This window comes from Salvia miltiorrhiza, chromosome 8 (genome assembly GCF_028751815.1).
Source record: "Salvia miltiorrhiza cultivar Shanhuang (shh) chromosome 8, IMPLAD_Smil_shh, whole genome shotgun sequence".
Classification (NCBI taxonomy): domain Eukaryota; kingdom Viridiplantae; phylum Streptophyta; class Magnoliopsida; order Lamiales; family Lamiaceae; genus Salvia; species Salvia miltiorrhiza.
The window spans coordinates 1,105,649-1,126,786 of record NC_080394.1 but is presented as its reverse complement, the minus strand read 5'-3'; the positions used below and the strand labels follow the sequence as shown (position 1 = coordinate 1,126,786).

Here is a 21,138-nt window from a genome sequence, read left to right as displayed (position 1 = left end):
CACGCCGCCGGCAACTTTGACCGCCGATGTCGGACCTTGGCCGGACGATTACCGGCGGCCTACTGCCGTCGCCGCTAATTCTATAATTTCATTTTTAATTATTTATTTATTTATATTCACAAATATTTCCGTATTTATACAGTATTTCAAATCTTAGACGAACTTTCCAGTGGGTCACCATTTTAATTGTGCTTTAGGTCAAGCACGCTTAACTACATAGAGTAGCGAAGAAACAAAAAATTACTCCTTGTTATCGGAAATTAAAATTTGAATCGTGAAGAAAAAGATAAAATGGTACCTTAACTTCTCACTGCGCGCAAAATGCTCTATTTTCTCGGTAGCTCAACAAAGGGCAAACAATTTAAAGAGTGATGAAAAGTTTAGAATTATTTGAGATGCAAAATTAAGTCAACGGCTGAAGGTCGCCCCACTCCCACACCCACTATTCCTATAAAACACAACTAATTAAGCAATTTCATTATTTCATGATTGAACATTTCAAAGTCCTCTATAATTTTTTACTAGTACGTACATCCGTGCGATGCGCGGTGAACATCAAAATTAAACAGCATGTTTAAATAAATAAGTATAAAAATTAAATAGAATTAAAGTATAAATATGAAATAAAATTAAAATATAAATAAATGCAAAATATATTTTAAAAATAAAATAAAATAATCCACATCAGTTACTCAATAAAATTTCGAATTTAAAAACATAAATTTTCAGCTGGATACAAAGTGTAAAATAATTATAGTTATTAAATAATTTTAAATCATTGGGTAAAATTAACATTACACATTATTATTATAGAGTATTACATGTCATAAAGGAAAAAAAAAATCATACACAGACAAAAATAAAAAGTTGTAAAAGTTTAAGGAAGAGAGAGAAAATGAAATATTATAAAGTTTTCATAACTTATTCGTTTTAAATTCATTTGTGATTATTTTTATACCATATTAAATATTTTCTCACAAAATTAAATTTAAGATGTAGGTTAAATATTTATTCATTAAATAAATTTGACGATTTTTAGAAAATAATTAAATTATATATAAAAATAAAGATAAAAATTGGTGAGAGAAGAGAGAGAAAAAAGAAGGAAAAATTAGAGGCGAAAAACTCCACTTTTATATATTATATAGGTGAGAGAATCTTGTGTGAGATCGTCTTAAATACTCCATGCGTTTCATTATAAATGTTTTGTTTCTTTGAACACGATTATTTAGGAATAGATTAATTAGATTATTGGTGTTGTATATATAGAGTTGAAAATGTGACGTGGAATTAACACTTCTTTAGATTAATTTTTTCTATTAAGGGTAATAAGATATCTGAAATGAGACAACACAGAAGGGAAAATAAGACACTTGAAGTGGAAGATATTGTTGAAAATTGTGATTAGTTTAAATATAAAAAAATGATAATGGTTTGAAATCATATTAGAATACAGGATACAGCTAATTACTGTTTCTTTTTTTCTTTTTTTGAGTTTGCAGTCGCACCCACTAATTATTGTTGATTAAAAGGTACAATATAATTGTTTAAAGTTTTTTTTTTTTTTTTTTTTTTGAGGAAATTATAATTGTTTAAAGCTACTCATAGTAAGTATTTGTTTAGAACGACTATAAAAGCTGCCAGGTCAACGGTCGGAATCATGAAGAAATAGTCAATTTATTTTTGTTTATATCTTTTCGCATTGATCATTTATTAATTTCTATAAGGCTTAATTAGAATTCAGCTTTTAAATTTTAAAAAGGAAAAGATTGTGGAAAAAAGAGCTCAGCAAATTGATATAAACCGGTTTACATGCAATTAACCCTTCTTAAAACTCGTGTAGTCGCAGAAAAAGTATCACAATGTTTGGGAACGGGAGGGGATGTTCATGACTAATATATGCATATACTCCCTCCGTCCCACGAATCTTTACACATTTGGTTTCGGCACGGGAATTAAGAAATTGTATATTAGTGTTTTAAGTGTGTAGGACCGTAGGTAATAATTAAAGTATAAAAATGATAAACTAGTAGATGAAATGTGATAAAGTAAGAGAGACAAGGTAGCAGCTGGAGCTCCTTGAGCAGAGGCAGCAGGCCTAGTGATGGTAGTTCCTCGCATCCACAATCTGTAATGGAAATTTTTACTATATTGTTGATGGATGAGATCCACTGAGGAAACTCAGAACCCCTGTAGCCTCTTAAATCAAGAACTTCGAGTTGTTGATTTGGCTGTAAAAGTTCCAGAACTTCATCATCATCACCATCGTCACTTTGGCTCCAGGACAGTTCCAAACGTTGAAGTCTTTTACTGTCTAGCTTTGCATCTCGGGCTTCAATAACTTCCATCACGTTCTCAAGATTTCTGATCTCCAATCTTCCCTAGAGCTGATTTAATGGCCCAAATTCTCGTAATCCAGCAGAATCACGATCCTTTCCCAAAACAAACAGTGGCATTGAGCTAAGAGATGTGAGAGAGCCAATCCCAGATGGAATGTAAGATAATGGAGTGATACAATTATCCCTACTTGAACTTCTCTTTTGTACTCCCTCTGTCTCACGAATCTTGACACGTTTGGTTTCGGCACGGGAATTAAGGAGTTGTAGATTAGTGTTTTAAGTGTGTAATTAATAAAGTATAAAAGTGATAAAGTAGGAGAGAGAAGAAGATAATAAATGTGATAAAGTAGGAGAAACGTATCAAGATTCGTGAGAAGGAGGGAGTAGAAAATAAAGGAAAATAAATGAGACATTTAAAAACATAAATTTTTGTTAAATATTAAATAAATTCAACAAACTTCCACGTCTCTAATTTAATTATATAAAAGAGAACACTCAAGTCTTAATTATTAATTATTAATCATAGCTGAAGTTGATTACTATATTATAACTCAACCAACTTCCACGTCTCTAGCTAATTTAATTATACTACTTTTATTCCTAAAACATCTTTATAAGGGAAGGTCAAACGGGTTTTAATAATGAACCAATTAAAATGAAAAGTGGTGAGTCTAAATGGAAATATACAGGCACGGTGCCAGGCCAAACACCCTCGGCTACCGCCCGATCAATTTTTTATTTTATAGTAGTATTTTTTATCTATAATATTTTATGTGATTTAAAAAAAAAATTACTCCCTCCGTCCGCCAAAAGTATGACACAATTACTATATTTGGCGTCCGCAAAAAGTATTCCACTTTCCTTTTTAAGTCATGGTCCCACCATCCACCTTTATATTTTATCCTTACAAACACTTTTTATTTACAAAAAACCCACCTCAAATTCAATTTCCACCACACATCTCAAAAAGTGGTGGGACCATTTCTCCACTACATCAACATCATCACCAATTTTATTAATCTCCGTGCCCAGCCAAAGTGCCATACTTTTGGCGGACGGAGGGAGTATATAATTTGCTCGGTCATAAAATTTCGATGAAATTTCGCTCGGTAATAATTAAATTCCTAGATCTGTGACTGGAAATGTATGCAAATATATGTGAATTTAAGGGCAATATTAGTGAAATTGTTTTAAAAAATGAAGTAGGAAGATGGGAGTATTTGATTTTGATTACTATAATTCAACAAGCTTTCACGTCTCTAATGTAATTATAGTTGATGTTGATTATATTATGACTCAGACAAGCTTCTCTCTTCTCTCTCTGTCTCTCTCGGTTGACTTTTACATCTGCTTCCGGTGCTCTCAGCCATGGCGGCGTTCATGACTAGCAATATTATCGGAAACTCCGCCAGCTTTATGGGTCAGTTTCCCTCTCATACTTCTTTTCCTGCTAAATTGAGTGGTAGTAGTCTTAATTTCTTGTAATATAATGAAACGATCTTCTTGCTTTCTTTTACACTTGCACCACTCCTCACCAAACTTCAAATTCTATACCAATAGATAGAAAACTTTGTGTTAAATTTAGATGGTTTGGCGTCTATTTCGAATGATACTTCTATAATTACCCATAATAGTTGCATAAAGAATTATGATATGATGTGATTATTTCTTCTAGTTCGAATGTCAAAAGTTAAGCCAATTTCAAGATATTGTTAGCGCTGATGGGATTCAGTATTACATAATTTTGAGTGAGCCACCGTGTATCTATTACTTTAAGGATACTTTTATCAAAATAAAATTTATTGCCCCTTCTGTCCATATAACATCTTTTTTGATAAAGTGGACATCGATTTTAAAAAAAGTTAATTAGTTGTGTATTTGATGAGTGCAGAAAGCGGGAATAGTTGATGGGTTTATGTGGGTTCATTAATGATACTATGTGTAAATATGTGGAATGAACCATGATTGAAAATCGTTAAATTAAATTATACTTCATCCGTCTCCCATAAATATGTATAGTTAATTGACCACGACATGAGTTTTAATAAAAAGTTATTTAGAGTACTGATAGTGGAAAAAGAATCTCACATTGATTGTATTGTTAAGTAGATTGTAGATAAATAGTGTAAGTTACAAAGATAAAATTGTGAAAATTATGTGTGGATAGTGTCTAAAAATAGAGTGTATATGAATTTAGTTTATGTACCAAAAAGAAAATATATGCATAAATATGAGGGACAGAAGGAGTAGCATACAAAATTGAAATTAACGATAAAAATATAGAAAGTTGAAAATGGGACATCGAGTGTGATATACTACATTTCAAGTCTTTTTAGCGACGGTTGTTCTTACATGGTACCTTTTTTCTCCTTTGAAAAATTTGGGTAATTTTACTTTATTTTGTTTAAACGGAAAACAAGTAGGGGCATTTACTTTGCATGATTGATAAGATGCGTTATTGAGTATTTTCATCTTTAATAGTATGATTTCTTCAATCTCATATTTTCAATGGGATAAGAATCAAACAAAACTAGCTTACATGATATAAATAATCAAGGGCTTTTGAATATCCCAAAATTTCAACCCATCAAAGTAAACAAATGATTAATTTTACTATTTTTATCTATCAAGGTTAATCATTAAATTTAAACTCCCCCATGATTGGAGAATCTGCCCAAATTATTATACTTAGATGGTGTTTAGCTAAGTTTAAGATGTAAACATCTCAAAAGATTATTAGTTATCAAAGCATTTGAATAATTGAGTTTATAAGTTATAAAAAGAATTGTAAGTTAGAAAGAGAAAATCCTAATTAAAAAGAGAAAATTAAAGAGATAATGAAATTAGAATGGTTAATGGTAGGTCTATTTTTCTAAATTAGAAGGTTTTTTAGCTTATAAGTTGGTGAACCTTATTTTTACAACTTATAAACTGTTTAGGGTGTGTTCTCTTTGGTTTTAAATTTATCATGAAAAAATGAGGGATAAACAAAATTTCACCCATGAAATCCTTCATTTATTTTCCCTCATTTCCTACAAAATAGAATTTGACCCTTAATCTTCCTCATTTTCACTACAAATGAGGGATACTATTATCTGTCCTTTGTAGTGGAAAGAAGGAATGAGAATTAAAGGTCAAATTTTATTTTGTAGGAAATGAGGGAAAAGAAAGGAAGGATTTCACGAGTGAAATTTTGTTTATCCTTCCTTTTCTCCACATGATAAATTTACAATCAAAAGAAGGCAATCTTGGGAGTTTATTTTGCCAAACATTCTTCAAAAACTTACTATAAGTTATTTTAATAAGTTTATAAGCTTAGCCAAAACCCTTTTAGTACAGTGTGTACAGTGCATAATGATAAGACGCATGCATAATTTTCAGATGAAAACCATGCATATTTTTTTTAGAAATATGTAACTGTATCTAAAAAAATTTATGCATGTGCCTTATCATTATCATTAAAGCATGCGTGAAATGTTTTAGAAATATGATACATGAAATGCTAAGTGAGAAGATACTAAAAATTTAGGTGAAAATTAGTGGTATTCATTTGGTATAGTTTGAATGTTTCAACTTTTAAAATCACACAGATGTATATATGTGAAAGGATCTCATGTGAAGCTCTGCTAGAATCGAGTGTCACTTAAAAACTTATACAGTTGAGATGATTTTTTCTTGATATATAATGCCAAGAATATGTTTACAGCTAAAGGCCTTGTGCGGTACATAAAGGGTGAGCGCGAACACGGCAAGAAATTGGAACGACGAATAAGTCAGCTGATTCCAAATCTGGAGTTCTTACTGTCAGAGAAAAACAGAATTGATCAATCCACAGAGAAAACCGATTTTTACCAAGTGATGACGGAAGAAATCGCCGTCATCAATAACGACTGTATCGAGCTCCTCAGCAAGTACACAAAGCTCACCAAAAACGAACTGAGCCCAACAACTTCGAGCTTGAGCATTGAAATGCTCAACGACGTGAAATCGAATGCGCAGACATTCAAATTCCGCAAGCTCGCGAAGCTGAGCCGAGACGTGGCTAAGCTGAACAAGCGTGCATCGGATGCTGCGGTTAAACTGAGACCGGAGCACATGATACAGAAGAAGGCGAGGCCGAATCGGGAGAAGCTGGATGAAGATGCTAATGCTCTCCCCGTTTTCGATAAATACGTGGATGAGATTATGGAGTACCTGTTTGACGATGAGGCATACAACTTTGTTGGGATCCACGGCCGTGAAGGAGCGGGGAAAACAACCGTGTTGCGAAAGCTGTATAACCGGCTGCTGGAAGAGTCGCTTTCCGGCGACGAAGAAGGCCTCAAGTTGGACCACATCATCCGGATAGATTATCCACCAGTTTCGGAGACAGAAGAAGATAAAAATATTGTGGAGATTTTGCAGCAGGAGATCATGGAGCAGCTGGAGATACCTCATGAGGGTTCCAAGAGTATAGTTAGGAATGCAAACACAATCTCCACATTTTTGTGTGATAAGAAATATGTGTTGCTCATGGATCACGTCTCCAAATCCATCGATTTGGAGCACCTCGGAGTGGAACAAAACCACAAGGATAAGAAGGTGGTGGTTTGTTCATCGGAGAAGCAGGTGCTCCGCAAGATGACGGAGCACAACGTGGAGATACGGAGGCTGGACAAGAGCGAGGGGATGGAGCTGATCCAGAATATCTGCGGCAAGCTTTACGACCGGAAAAGTGATATTGCCAAGAGGATCATCGAGTGCTGCGAAGGGATACTGCTGCTGATTCACCTTGTGGCTGTTGAGCTCGAGGATAAAAAAGATGATGACTCGTGGAATTATATGCTGCGGAGCTTGCAGTCCAGGCCCAAGTCTCCTGAATTGATCAGCCTAGGGCCTTATGCCAAGGTTTATGAGATCAAATATGAAGGGCTGACAGCAGATGCTAAGAAGTGCTTGCTCTACAGTGCGTTATTTCCACTTCAGCACAAAATCAGCACAGATTATCTTGTAGAATGTTGGATTGCAGAGGGGTTCATTGCTGAAGAAGCAGACCAGAAAGTAACGGCTAGTAGGGAGCGTGGACAGGTGATTCTGGACAAGTTAACAGATGATTACCTGCTGCAATGGCATTCTGGGAAAAAATGTGTCGTGATGCAACCAAGTTTCAGGAGGGTTGCGCTGGAGCTGGACTATCCGGGCGAGGAAAGATGCGCGAATTGGGTGCCATCCAAGGATCGGAAGCCTGATGAGGCGGTTTGGGCAACGGTCAGAAGGATGTCGTTGATAGGTTGCAAGATGGAGCTGCCAAAGTGTCCAAAATGCCCCAACATGTACACCTTGCTGCTGCAGTCCCTCAAGCAGGAGGCGGAGCGCCTTCCTGAGTCCTTCTTTGCTCACATGGAGAGCCTTAAGGTGCTGGATTTGAATCAGATGGAGATAACGACGCTACCAGGGTCAATCGGGAAGCTGGTGAACCTCAAGAGTCTGTACCTGAATGGATGCCTTGGCATTGTTGCTCTTCCGCCTGAAGCTGATCGTCTTGTGAAGCTCGAGTTCCTCGACATCTCTGGAACGTCGATCTCTACGTTGCCAGAAGTGATCGGGTGCATGGTTAACATGAGATGCCTGAGAGCTTCTTTATCTGCAAAAGGAGGCAAACAACTGGAGGTGATAATCCCACCCGGTATCATCAGCAACTTGAGAAATCTTGAAGAGCTGAGCATTGTTACAGATTTTGATTTCCAAGGTGACAATGGTATTGCTGTGGCTGAGAGACTGGCAAAGGAATTGGCTGACTTGGAGCATTTAAACACTCTATGCTTCAACTTCCCAAATGTGAGCAGCCTTGAAACATTTGTCACTAATAGCAAGGCCTTGAAGAACAAAAATACATTTTGGGAAACTCAGACTTTCCGATCATTCCAAATTTTTGTTGGTCGTCATGAGACACCACGACGCTGTCAGGAACCAGAGCTCTCAGGGATGCTAGCTGAGAGATGGTTGAGATATTCCACCAATGAGGAGTTCTCTCAATCTTGCGAGGAGCTACTGAAGCAGGTCAGTGCTTTAGAGATAATAGGCCATGATGGTCTGAAGAGCTTCACCGGCAGCCCATTCGACTTGGATCCGGTGAAAGTCTGCGTGGTTGAACGCTGCAACCGTTTGGAAAATATCGTGGACGGGTACATAACCTGTGAGAATCCAGAAAGTTTGCTTCCCAACTTGGAGAAGCTTTACTTGTATGATCTTGAGATGCTGAAATGCATTTGGGACGGGCCCGTTCCTCGCAAAAGTCTTGTTAACTTGACATCCATAACTGTGGATGGTTGCCCCGAGTTAACAAAGATTCTTGATCATGGATTGGCTCAGTCTCTGGAGAAACTAGAGTATCTCAAAGTGGAGAACTGTGGTCAAATTTCAAAGATCATAGAGGGGTCTGGTGAAATTTCTGAGGATGTGGAGCTACTAAAACGTTTGAAGAGGATTGAAGTGTCAAACTTGCCAGAGCTGGAATGCATATGTGAGAATACTTCTTCAATAAGCTGGAAATCACTGAAATCCATCATTGTCAAGAGGTGCAGCAAGTTGAGAGATCTGTCTTTGGCTTACACAAATGCCAGAAAGCTACCATCAATCCACTGTGAAGAGAGTTGGTGGAATACACTTATTTCGGATGATCAACTGAAGCTAATTAGGGTTTATTTCATCAAGGATGAATCCATTGAAGCCGGAGCCCAATCAAGACGAGAAGAAGCATCAACCAGTGCCAGTGGGAGGCCAGATGCTATAACTGCGGTGTCAAGCATGAATATAGATTATGAAGTAGTGATCGATGATAGACCGACTTCAAGTTCAGAGAAATACGAGGATGAAGAATTGTGTTTAGAAGGTAAGAAGATGGAGCATGAACACCCGGCCGGAACTTCTGCTGGTGCAAGCTCGACAGAAGTCGAGCTTCAGAAGGAAAACGTTGACGCCACTCCGGCAGAAAATCAAGGAAGCGGACCAATATCCACTTCAGAAAGTAAGCTGGTTCCAAAGACTTTCCCAGTCGACTCAAGCTCTTCTTCCCTTTCAATATTCGAAATCAAAGATATCTTGGCGAAGACCAGTGAAGCAAAGATGCCCAGAGAAATTCAGGAAGCAGATGATCCGAGGACTTCGACAGATACAAAGTACTCTGGCGAGCAACGAGAAACTGAACCTACTTCTTCATCAAATGCAAAAAGAAGTATGCATCACGAGGAGAGTATTGCAAGGCCTATTTATTTTCAAGAGGAGGGACATTATTTGGTTGTTCTAAAGGATAACAAGCATCTGCAGCTAGAATTCAATAGCCAGAGTTTCTCCATTGCTGATCATCCATCTGCAGTGAATCCTATGCTAAGTTTGGTAGAGAAAGACTTGCACGAGCTACCTGAGAAGCCAAACTACCCAAATTCGTTGATTTTACTCCTACAGAGAAACAAGCGTCTAAGCCTCATTCATCGATCATTCTTCAACACAATGCCAGATTTGAGTTTTCTGGACATGTCCGATACCAAGATCAGGAAATTACCTAGTTCGCTCTTCGAGCTCTCGAAGCTTAAAGTGTTGCTGTTGAGAAACTGCATTTGTCTCGAAAAGCTTCCCCCTGAAGTAAGAAAACTCAGCAGTATGGAGGCGTTGGATCTTTCGGGTAGTGAACTTTATGAACTTCCTGATGAAATCGGTGAGCTTACAAGTCTGAGGAGCATGCAGCTGTCTTTTTATGGACCTGATGATGAAAGTGAATACGAAGATTTGCCATCTCGATTGGTTTCTCCCAGTTTTTTATCAGAGCTCAAAGGAATAGAAGCACTAAGCGTTAGCGTGCACCCTGAAGATCAACGATGGACAGAATCAGTTGCAGGCATATTAAAGGATATCAGCAGGTTGGAGAGGTTGAGTTATCTTCACTTCTACTTTCCTCAAGTAGAAACGTTTGAGAGTTTCATTCAAACGAGCCCTGCGTGGAAGAAGCAGAGCTTAAGGAAGTTTGAATTTACTGTCGGCCAAAATGTGAAGCGAATTGCCTCTCGAGTCCCAGATGAAGTGGAATCTTTGTTCAGTCGAGAAGAGAGATGCTTGAGGTATGTTAATGGCGATAAGGTATCGCCATTGATTCAATCCGCGCTCACTCATGTCACGTCGTTCTACTTGGATCATCACACTGAAGCCCAGAGCTTGTCTGAATTCGACAATTCTAATTTCCATGAGTTGAGATTCTGTCTCGTGAGAGAATGTCCGAAAATGCAGGCGATTTTGGACGAGGAAAATGCAGGAAGTGCATTTCCATGTCTAGAATATTTGGGAATCTACTTCCTGTGGGAGCTGAAGCAAGTTTGGAAGCCGGCCCCACAAGCGGGGCGAGTGAAGAGAATCTTTAAGACGGCCACGCCTTTGAGAAGCTTTGAAGCTCTTAGGTATCTTACAATCAGCACATGCCCTAAGCTACGCTTCATACTTTGGGAATCCATGCTTCAGTGTTTTGCCAATCTAGAGGAGCTTGTTGTTGAAGACTGCGAGCGCGTGGAGGAGATAATCAAAGAGGAAAAAAAGAAGGTGAAGTATGAGAACAACGCTCTTCCAGGTTTAAGGAAGCTCGTTCTTCGCTATCTACCTGAGTTGGTTGGTCTTGGCTGTGGCATTCGTTTGTCTGAAGAAAAAATCAGTGTCTATGGTTGTCCTAAGTTGATTCCCAACTCTTAGCTTGTGATGTAGGATTTTGGATCTCTTCGGCGGTGATGAGGCTTCAGCACGATATTCGGGAAATTTGTTCAAAAAGTGTGGTTGATGGAGGTTGACGCTCTCCTTGATCCTAAACCTCGAACCGAGCTTGATGGTTGAAGCTCCCTTTAATCCTAATGGTTGAAGGGGAAGAATCTTACTAATTGTGTTGTGTTTCGTTGTCAAGTTGGAAGTTCACATGTTAGGTGAACTGTTAATGAAACTGTGTTCTTCTCTTGGAAAACTTATGCATTAAAAATGACATTCATTGTAGTATATACTATAATTGTTGATGATTGATAAGATCCATGATTGTCAAGAAGTTTTTTTTAACGGGGCTTTTGCTTCTATGATTGAGTATTTTTATCCTTAAGACTACGTTTACTTTGATGGATAAATTTATCCATAGAAAAAAAAAAGGATAACAAAAATTTATGCTTTAAAATGTCTCATTTCTTTTCCAACATTTGACACACAAAAGATGTTCCCCATTTTTCTTTCCTTATTTTCACTTCATGGATAGATAATATTATCCATCCATTTTTTGGTGGATAATATTATCCATCTTTGAAATGAAAATAAGGAAGGAAAAATGATGAACATCTCTTTTGTGTCAAATGTTGAAAAAGAAATGAGGCATTTTAAGTCATAAATTTTTGTTATCCATCATTTTTCATGGATAAATTTATCCATTAAAGTAAACGCAGCCTAAGAGTAGAATTTTTTCAATCTCACTCTTTCATTGACATAAAAATCAAACAAAACTACCTTAAATGATAGAAATAATCAAGGATATTGAGATATATATCCAAAGTTTGAATCCATCAAAGTAAACAAATGATCAACGACCTTACTATTTTATATATCAAGGCTTGTTGGGCTATTTACGAGCCGGTCAGAGCAACACTCCGTCGTGGTTCTTCGTGGTTGTATGTGTGCATGATCGAGAGGATTGTACCTGAGCCGAGTGCCTGATTCTTATCGGTGCTTCTTGTTCCCTTTTACTTATCACTTTCTCTATCTTCTTTGTGGTATTTTGTTGTTGTTCTTTATTGCTTTGTGTAGGCTAGTTGGTGTCCGAAATTCGCTTTTTTATTGCTACTGTTGATGCAACTCTTTTGGAGACAATAGCATGGTTTCACAACTGTCTGAAGCTCCGGAGGAGATTATGTGAAGACAATAACGAGAATAGCCAAAATTACTTTTGGTAACCGGCAAAGATGAAGATTAAATTGATTTTATCTTAAAACGATGCAGAAAAAACCAAAAACTCAAGTGAATCACATGCCTGAAGAATATAAGTTGCGCCTCATTAAAATCTACTCTAATGGTCTCTTCTATTTGGATGACAAATTTATTATGAGAAAATGAGGCATCACAAAAAATTTCTTCCTTTAACATACGGCTGAGTTTTCCTCCTCATATTCTACAAAAGATAATTTTACCATTTCCCTTCCTTTATTTTTACTTCAAAGTGAGATAATATTATCACACCAAAAATGGAAGGATAACATTATCCCTCCTTGGAATGAAAAAGAAGGGATGAGAATGATAGAATTCTCTTTTATAGAAAAATTGGAAAAGAAAGAAAATTTTGTTATCCTTCATTTTCTCATGATAAATTTATCAAAGTAAACACACACTAACAAAAATTTAAAGGCAAAAACATTAGAACATGAAAAAGAGTGTTATGTCTAATACAAGCAAAGAAACTCCAAACAGCAGGAGAACCAAAAGCTAAAACACATCTTTAAAACATGTTGTCCCAAAAATAGACTTGGACAGTTATGGTGATAACAAATCGCAGCTTAATTGGTAAGACATTTCCTCTCTAATTATGAGATTGGGGGTTCGAGTCACTGCGGAGGAGAAATGGAGAACCATCGAAAAAAGAAGGAAAAAAGTGCTGGAAACGCCCGAGCATACACGGGAGCGGATCCTCTACTGTGCTTAGAAACACAGCACGTTGTCGCAGTTAGAAATCCGATAAATGAAATCGACAACATGTCTGCTGCATCAAAAAGGGCCTAAAACACAAGATTCATTAGATTCACAATAATGGAATTTGAGGCTTTGTCATTCTCAAACCAAAAAGGCGAAGAAATCAACATGCATCAAAGTTTTCTCTCCATTGAGAAAATAATATGATGGAATTACCCAAACATATTTCATATTTTATTGCTAATTTCAAAAAGGAGCTGTCCACAATAAATTAGATGCTAACTGTTAACAACTCAGATATGGACTTAGGTAAGGAAACTAGATTCAACTAGCAGATTACAGTCATGAATGATCATATTTCTATTCAGGTTCAAAAATTTAAACTTCTGGTTTCTTAAGCCTCACACCTTTGCTACTTATTCATGATAGTATTAGACTTCTTAGAGTGCGTTTACTTTGATGGTAAAGGAGAGAAAAGCTATATTTTCACCAATTTTTCATCATTTTCACATGTTCACTATGATAGAAAATTTTCTCAGAACAGACTTGAATATTTTCTCAGACAACTCATTTTCACTCAGTTTATCTCCAATGTTGGATAATTTATCTTTGGGTAGTGGTGTGAAAATATTTTCCAACATTTCCTCATCTTTTCGTCTCTAGTAAACATATGATGAAAAATGAGAAAAGGATAATATTTTCTAATTTTTCTTATCCATCATATTCCAATGAAAATTTTACAACCAAAGTATATTAAACACACCCTTATCTAAAAGAGATATAAAAGAAAAGGACCACACAAAGCAGTGATTACTGATTAGCATATTGAGTTGTTAGGGAAATGAAGTTTAAATTTCATATTTTCCAAGGAAATTGCATGTTTAACGAAGTCATAAAACGAATAAAAGAATAATGATACTGCTTGAAATAGATGACTGATCTTCTAAAGCAAGATGCTCAACATCAAGAGTTTGTAGCAGAACAGTAGTACTAACCTTTTACTTGCCATCAATCAACAACAATCTCTGTCAAGATAAATGTCACTAATGAGAGGATATTGAACTATCCACCGGAAAGGGACGACAATGCTTCTGCGCTTGGTGGAGCGTTGGCGTTCTTTGGCTTATGGGAAACACGCTCTACGCCCTCTGATGACGATGATGATGATGATGGCAAGTCATGATGGCCATGATTAACCAAATCTATGTTGTTCTCATTTCTTGGCACTACACCATTAGAAACACTGGCAAGAACAGCTGATCTTCCATGTAAAGATGACTCTCCTTCGCGGCAAATTCCACTGGCCGATGTTTGTTCCAAGACAATAAACTTACAATGAGGAAGGAAACGTTGTTTTTCTTCCTCTGCCAATTGAATCCACCAACTCTCTTCACACTCAACCGTTTCCAACTTCTCCGCGTTTTTCAAACTCAGATGAGTATCTCTCAGTATGTTGCAACGTGTTACGACAATTCTCATCAGCGACTTCCAGTTCAAGTTCATGGAGGTACTCTTGCATATGCTTCTCAGCATTGGCAAGTTCACCAGTTCGACAGTCTTCACCTCGTTTAGCACATAAGATAAATCAACATCCGCATCAATGATCTCCACAACCTTGGAACAATTCTCAACTTTTACATGTTCTAACCTTGAAAGAGCTCTCGCTAGTTCATGATCGAGAACCGTAGTTAATTTCGTGCAACCAAACAATATAAGATCCTTCAAGTTTTCAAGGCTTCCTGAGGAAACAGGCCCTCTCCAGATAGAGTCCAGGCTTTGAAGATCAAATAAATGCAGTTTCTCCAAATACTGAAGTACAGCAAGACTCGTTGTAAGTTTTGTTTCTTCCATGATTTCCGTCTGCGTCTCATTGATTTTATTGCCATCCACAAGACTCCTCATATTTGTACAACGTCCGACCACACAAACTTTCAATGTTTCAGCGTTTTTCAAGTTGAATTCACTCAAGCTCCCTTCCCCAGAGTAACCTACTAGTTCAAATGAGTTGGCCTGCCTTAGCACTTCTTTCACCGACGAAATGTCTTCAATGGTGGAGAATCTCAGCCGTCTTTCTGGTGAGACTCGAGAGATTTCTACACCATATGGAAGTTTCATCTCACAACAACCAACAGAAATATTGAAGGACCTTAAAGTGTTTGCACCCCAATGTGTCTCTGTATTCTGCAGTGATAGGCTGCGAACAGCGAAACTTTTAAGACTACTCACTTCTGGGAAGTGAAAATTTAGAGTACTCAGCTTTTCCAAATTTGCAAGCTTGTCGAGTATCTGATCAGCAATATCATTCCAGCCTCGACTACAGCAGCCTGCCTCAATGGTCAGCTCTTCCAGCTGACAAAGACTACTGATCATATCAAGAGGAATATTCTTCATTTCCATTTCTGTAGAATCCCCATCGCGTCTACACCCCGTTTGGCCAAATGAAATTCGCAAACACTTCAATTTAACCATTTCACTCATTCCATCAGGCAATGAACAGATTGAAGTTCCCCGAATATCAAGGAGTTCAAGCTCCTCCAACATTTTTACTCCCGGTGGTAACGCAACAAGTAGAGGACAACCATTCAGATATAAACATCTTAGACTAACCAAGAAAGTGATAGAATTTGGAAGATATTCTATCTTTGTGTTGTGCAGGTCCAAAATGAGAAGCTTTTGCATTTTGCGAAAGTGCTCATCTTCAAATGACACCAAGCCACGATTGTGTTGCATCAACAATGTTGAGATGTTGACATTGTTTGGATCATTTGGTAGATTGGACTTACTACATATCAACGACATCCTCCTACGTAGGCCATCGTTTTCACCTACACATTCTTGCTCAGCAGCCACTTTTTTGAAATATTCTGGCATCTTAACATGCTTGTCCGAGTGAGTTTGCAATAGATACCGATCTGTTAGCTCCCTCAACGTTGTTGCTCCACGATCTCGTGCACTTCTAAGTAGTGGATCGACTCCGAGAAAGCGCTCAGCATTCCAACATTCCACAAGATAATCTTTGTATATTTTGTGGTTGCTTGGGAACAAGGTCACAAAAAGCAAGCACTTCTTGCAACTGTCGTCTAACTTATCATATGCTAGCTTGTAAGCATGTCCAACGCCTTGCAAATTCAGTAAATTGTGTTCAGTATTGGATTGCAAACGGCGCTTCACATCACTCCACACCTGTTCATCTGTCTCCCCTTTGAAATATGTAGCTACCAACTTGATCACCAGCGGCAGCCCTCCACACGACCTCACTATGCACTTAGCAAAGTCTTCAATGCGCTTGTCATCGATTGTACCACAAATTTGTTTGAAGAGGTCGAACGCCTCATTATCCGATAGAGGCTGGATTTCAACCTGCTCATCAATCATCGGTGTGATAACTTTTCTGTTGCTTGATGCGATCACAACTTTGCCGTGTTCGTGGTCTTTATGAATTCCGACCTTGTCCAAATTGATGGTTGATGAGACTTGATCGATCAACAGAATGTATTTCTTATCACAAAGTAACTTCGAAATTATTTCTGCATTTTGTTCTGCACTGTTTGCTTTCTCTAGCTTCAGTCTCTCCATTATCACATCCTGAATAGCTTGAGTGGCCTCGTCTTTTGCATTCCGTTGCTGATCACAATCTATCCAAATGACATACTCAAACTTCATCTTCATTGATGAATTTTTGAGTTGATTATTCAACGTTATGAGGATAGTTGTTTTTCCTACTCCAATGGCCCCCAAGATACCCATTGATCTGATGCCGTCTTCACTGAGATACCTCAAGATTCTTTCAACATATCCAATGGATGAAGGAAGATCAATATCATCATGTTTCACTTGAACAGACTCAATTTTCTTGTCGCGCAACACATTCTCAGGTTTCATTTCGACAGTGAGCTCTAAAATGCCATCAAGCAGCTCAATTGTCTTTCTACTGAGCTTTGCAAGCTTGAAAAACTTGCACGTCAAGATGGTCGGTTTTCTCTCCTGCAGAGCATTCATCACGTCGTTTGCACTCGAGGCGTCGTGAGCCTCAAAATTCGGGAGTTTCTGGCAGAGTCGCTGGTACTTGTTGATATACTCGTCGTATCTTTTTTCGAAAAATTTATACTGCGTGATCAAAAGATCGTATTCATCACTTTTTTCTTTAGACAAATTTGCTTCCAGTGTTGCATCAATTTGATTCTTCTTCGATCGAAAGATAGCCAACTCTGCAGTGATTTTTGTCAAATTGTCTTCTAATTTTTTGACATATTTTGCCTTGCCCTCCATGCATAAAACCGCGTCTTTGAGAGGTGTGTACACTGTTAGAACACCTTGCAACACCAGTTTAAGAACTTCATAAATCATCCTAGTAAAAAAGATGTTAGCTTGTGAGATTCCATCATGATCGACATGAGCTATTGAATCTTCAAACACAAAATCTAAAGCACAGTAATCAAGAAATGAATGTAGATAACGATTTTGCAAATGTAAATAAACATATTGCTTTAGATCCTATCGACAACATATATGTTGATTGTATTTGCAACCACAAAATCTATGAAAATTATACTTATTCCGTCTACAAAAAATAGTTCTAGAAGGGTACGACACGGGTTTTAATCAAAATAATTGAATGTATTGTGAGTGGAGAACCATCCACAAAAAATAGTCGTGGAAGGGGACGACACGGGGTTTAATGAAAATGATTGAGTGTATTGTGAGTAGAGAGAGAGTTTCACTTAAAAAGTAATGTTAATAATGATAATTAATTATATTATGAGTGGAGAAAGAGCCCACAAAACAATCACTGATCTTCAACTAATAGCTTAGTGATTCTTCATATGAGTGGCAGAGTGAAAAAAATGATACTACCTCAGTCCACAAAAAACTTTGGGTTTGACACTTGTTTTAATAAAATAGGGTTAAATTCATGTAAAACACAAATTTTGGTCGAACTACGTTTTGTCCCTTAACATTTAAAATTTTATTTTTTATCAAAAACATTCACATTTGTTCAATTTTCCCACCGTCTCTATCTTAGATAACCGTAAAGTTGACGTGGCACTAATGTGGATGTAATTTTATACTTAATACTGACGTGGATTCAACATAATCTAATTAATACCTAAAATCATAAATAATCCTAAATCCATAAATCACATCTAAATCCTTAAAATAACACCTAAAGCCATCGACTGTCGTCCATGCGGACCGGAATCTCCTTTGGTGGGAATTATCACATATAGTCATCTTTTATAAAAACATAAGTTTTATAGCCATAGTTTATAGTAGTAATAGATAAGTTATATAGCCATTTTAGACTTAAAAGACTATAAAACCCTTTGACTTTTTTGTACTCGATGGTGCCATCGAGTACACCATCGAGCAATGAAAAGACTGAAAATTTTCTATAACACCATCGAGTACAAAAAAGTCAAAGGGTGTTATAGTCTTTTAAACTTAAAAAGCCTATATAACTTATCTATTATAAACTAGGGCTATAAAACTTATGTTTTTATGAAAGATGGCTATAATAAGATTTCCCTCACCATTTTGCCACCGACGGCAACCCCCGCCTCAATTCCCTTTCTTCCTTCCTCCCCAATTCCTCCTTCTTCCCCATGGCCTCTTGATCTCATATGCGATCTCGTCCTGCATCTGTAGAACCCGATGACCGGTCGAACAAACGTTGTGTTCTTCCTCCTATTGGCATCCTCTTGCATGGTCAATGCTCGACCTAGTTGCAGAATGCGAGGATGAAGAAGGAAGAAGGAGAAGAACGTTTCTTTGGTTGTAGGACGTGAGGATGATGAAGGAAAAAGGATAATTTAGGGTTTCTGATTTTTCATTCCAGGAATTTAAACATAAATGGGTACAAAACAATGTAGTTTGGTACAAGAACCAAACTCTGTGTTTAAGTTATCGGAGGACAACAATTGTGGCACGTGCTGACGAACCACATCAACGCCAATGTCGATTTTGAATTGGGAGAAAATGAAAATGGTGGGGAAAATGAAAAAATATTAAAGGTTTTTATAATAAATAAAATTTTCAAAGTCCGGGGGCAAAGCGTATTTCGACCAAAATTTATTATTTTACATGCATTTAACCCAATAAAATAGTTGATGTGTGTGTATTTAGGGGATGTCTAGGATGAAAACAACTCTTAGAGTATAAATATTTGAATTGTGAAAATTAAATTTTTCACTACTTATGGATTTCAAACTTAGGACCATGATCTTGATGATCAAAAGACTGAAAATAGTTCATATTTTATATTTTAAGAAGTGTTTTTATTTTATGTTTAATAGGTCAAGGGTCCCACCATATAAAAAATGAGTGATTATGATTGAATTAAATATTTTGATAAATAAAGGATATTTATAAGGGTGAAATATAAAAAAGAAAATGTGGAGTTACCACGTGTTGTCACTAGTATTCAACCCGGCTCATTTACAGCCGTAACTGAATTCTATTTATAGTATTCAATCTGAATCACGTTTAATAAATCTTGACCTATTAGACGAACTTATAATGAGACTTTTTAGGATAATAACAGAATATCCAAATATTTCAAGCAAAACAATCGAGGCTTGGGAATTTCACGTCACATTATAAAGTCCAAAGTTTAAGTCAAACACAATGTTTGATTCGAAAACAAGGTGGCTATCAATGTTATAAAGTTCGAAGATTAAGTTCAAGAACATCGAAAGCATATTTCTCTAACAAATCTCGAGGATTATTCAAATATTATCCAAGAATCAATTTAAAGGGAAGAATCAGATAATCAAATAGAAATAACAATTCCAAACATACATTTGATCTTCGTTCAAATATTAGAATTGTGTGCAATTTTGTATTTATTAAATTAAATGTAGAGTTTTGTGTTTACACCTGTAAATCTATATCTGATAAACAGAGATGAAACCATAAAGTAATCTCATATATCCGCTTAATTTCTTACCTAAATTAAACAAAAATAATAATCAAAAAGCATATTTGAAAATAGATAGTTACAGCAGCATGAGTTCCTAATAATACCATTCCAAAAGCTTAACAAAATAAAGCAAGATTGTATGTATAATTCTACTAACTACAGAGTAGTGAAGAAACAAAAAATTACTCTCTGTCCCTGAAATAAGTTCCTCTTTTTTCTTTTTGGGACGTCTCCCAAATAAGTTCCTCTTTATTTCTTTTCATTTTTGGACAATTACCCCACCACTAATAATACTTTATTTATTTTTATTTTTCATTTTTTCACCCCTCCCAATACTAATTATAACATATTTTTCTCTACTATCAATACATTTTATCACTTTTCCTTAAAATTCATGACGTTCCCAAAGATGAACTTATTTCAGGGACAGAGGGAGTATATGTTATCGGAAATTAAATTCGAATCATGAAGAAAAAGATAAAATGATACCTTAATTTCTCAGAACTGAGAAGAAGTCTTTAAGATTCCGCGCGCAAAATGCTCTATTTTCTCCGGAGCTCAACAAAGAGCAAACAATTTTAAGAGTGATGAAAAGTTTAGGATTTTTTGAGATGCAAAATAAAGTCAACGGCTGAAGGTCGCCCCACTCCCACCCACTCTTATTTATCCAATAATTAAAACACAACTAAGCAATTTCATTAATTTTTTTTTTTGTCAAAAGCAATTTCATTATTTCATGATTGAACATTTCAAAGTCTTCTATAATTTTTTGATGTGGTCTCTTGTACACTCGGGTGCACCGTACACCTAAGTTGTACCCGATCCGGATCCTAACCTAGTTGGACTATTATGATCCATTTTTTTTAAATGACACTAACACTAACACGAAATAAAACTTACACTAACATGATCTTAGAATGACACTAACATTATTTTGTTTTACAAATAATATTATTTCGAAAATAACACTAACACTATTTTGTTTTACAAATAACACTATTTCAAAAATGACAGTAAATCTATATTGAAATGACACTAACACTATATGTAAATGACACTAACTCTATATCGAAATGACACTAACATTTGACATTCGGGTAAAATAGTCCAATTTTGTGTAATTTTTTATGAGAGAATCTCTTTTGAGAACGTTGATCATATCAGAAATCGAGCTTAAATACTACTGATAATATTACAATTACAAATATG

General features: G+C 36.5%; 2 protein-coding genes across 2 annotated transcripts; one reads left to right on the top strand and one right to left on the bottom strand.

Annotated features, from left to right (window-relative positions):
* Positions 1-6,035: 6,035 nt before the first annotated feature.
* On the top strand, positions 6,036-11,068 carry LOC130997018 (uncharacterized). Its single transcript, XM_057922296.1, has one exon. It carries the CDS (start codon positions 6,036-6,038, stop codon positions 11,049-11,051), a length of 5,016 nt encoding a protein of 1,671 aa, XP_057778279.1. The 3' UTR covers positions 11,052-11,068.
* Positions 11,069-12,826: 1,758 nt separating this feature from the next.
* LOC130999781 (disease resistance protein At4g27190-like) lies at positions 12,827-20,576 on the bottom strand. Its single transcript, XM_057925419.1, has 3 exons — positions 20,419-20,576; positions 14,006-17,358; positions 12,827-13,096 (listed from the first exon to the last, which is right to left on the bottom strand). Exon 2 carries the CDS (start codon positions 17,355-17,357, stop codon positions 14,073-14,075), a length of 3,285 nt encoding a protein of 1,094 aa, XP_057781402.1. The 5' UTR covers position 17,358; positions 20,419-20,576; the 3' UTR covers positions 12,827-13,096; positions 14,006-14,072.
* Positions 20,577-21,138: the final 562 nt, after the last annotated feature.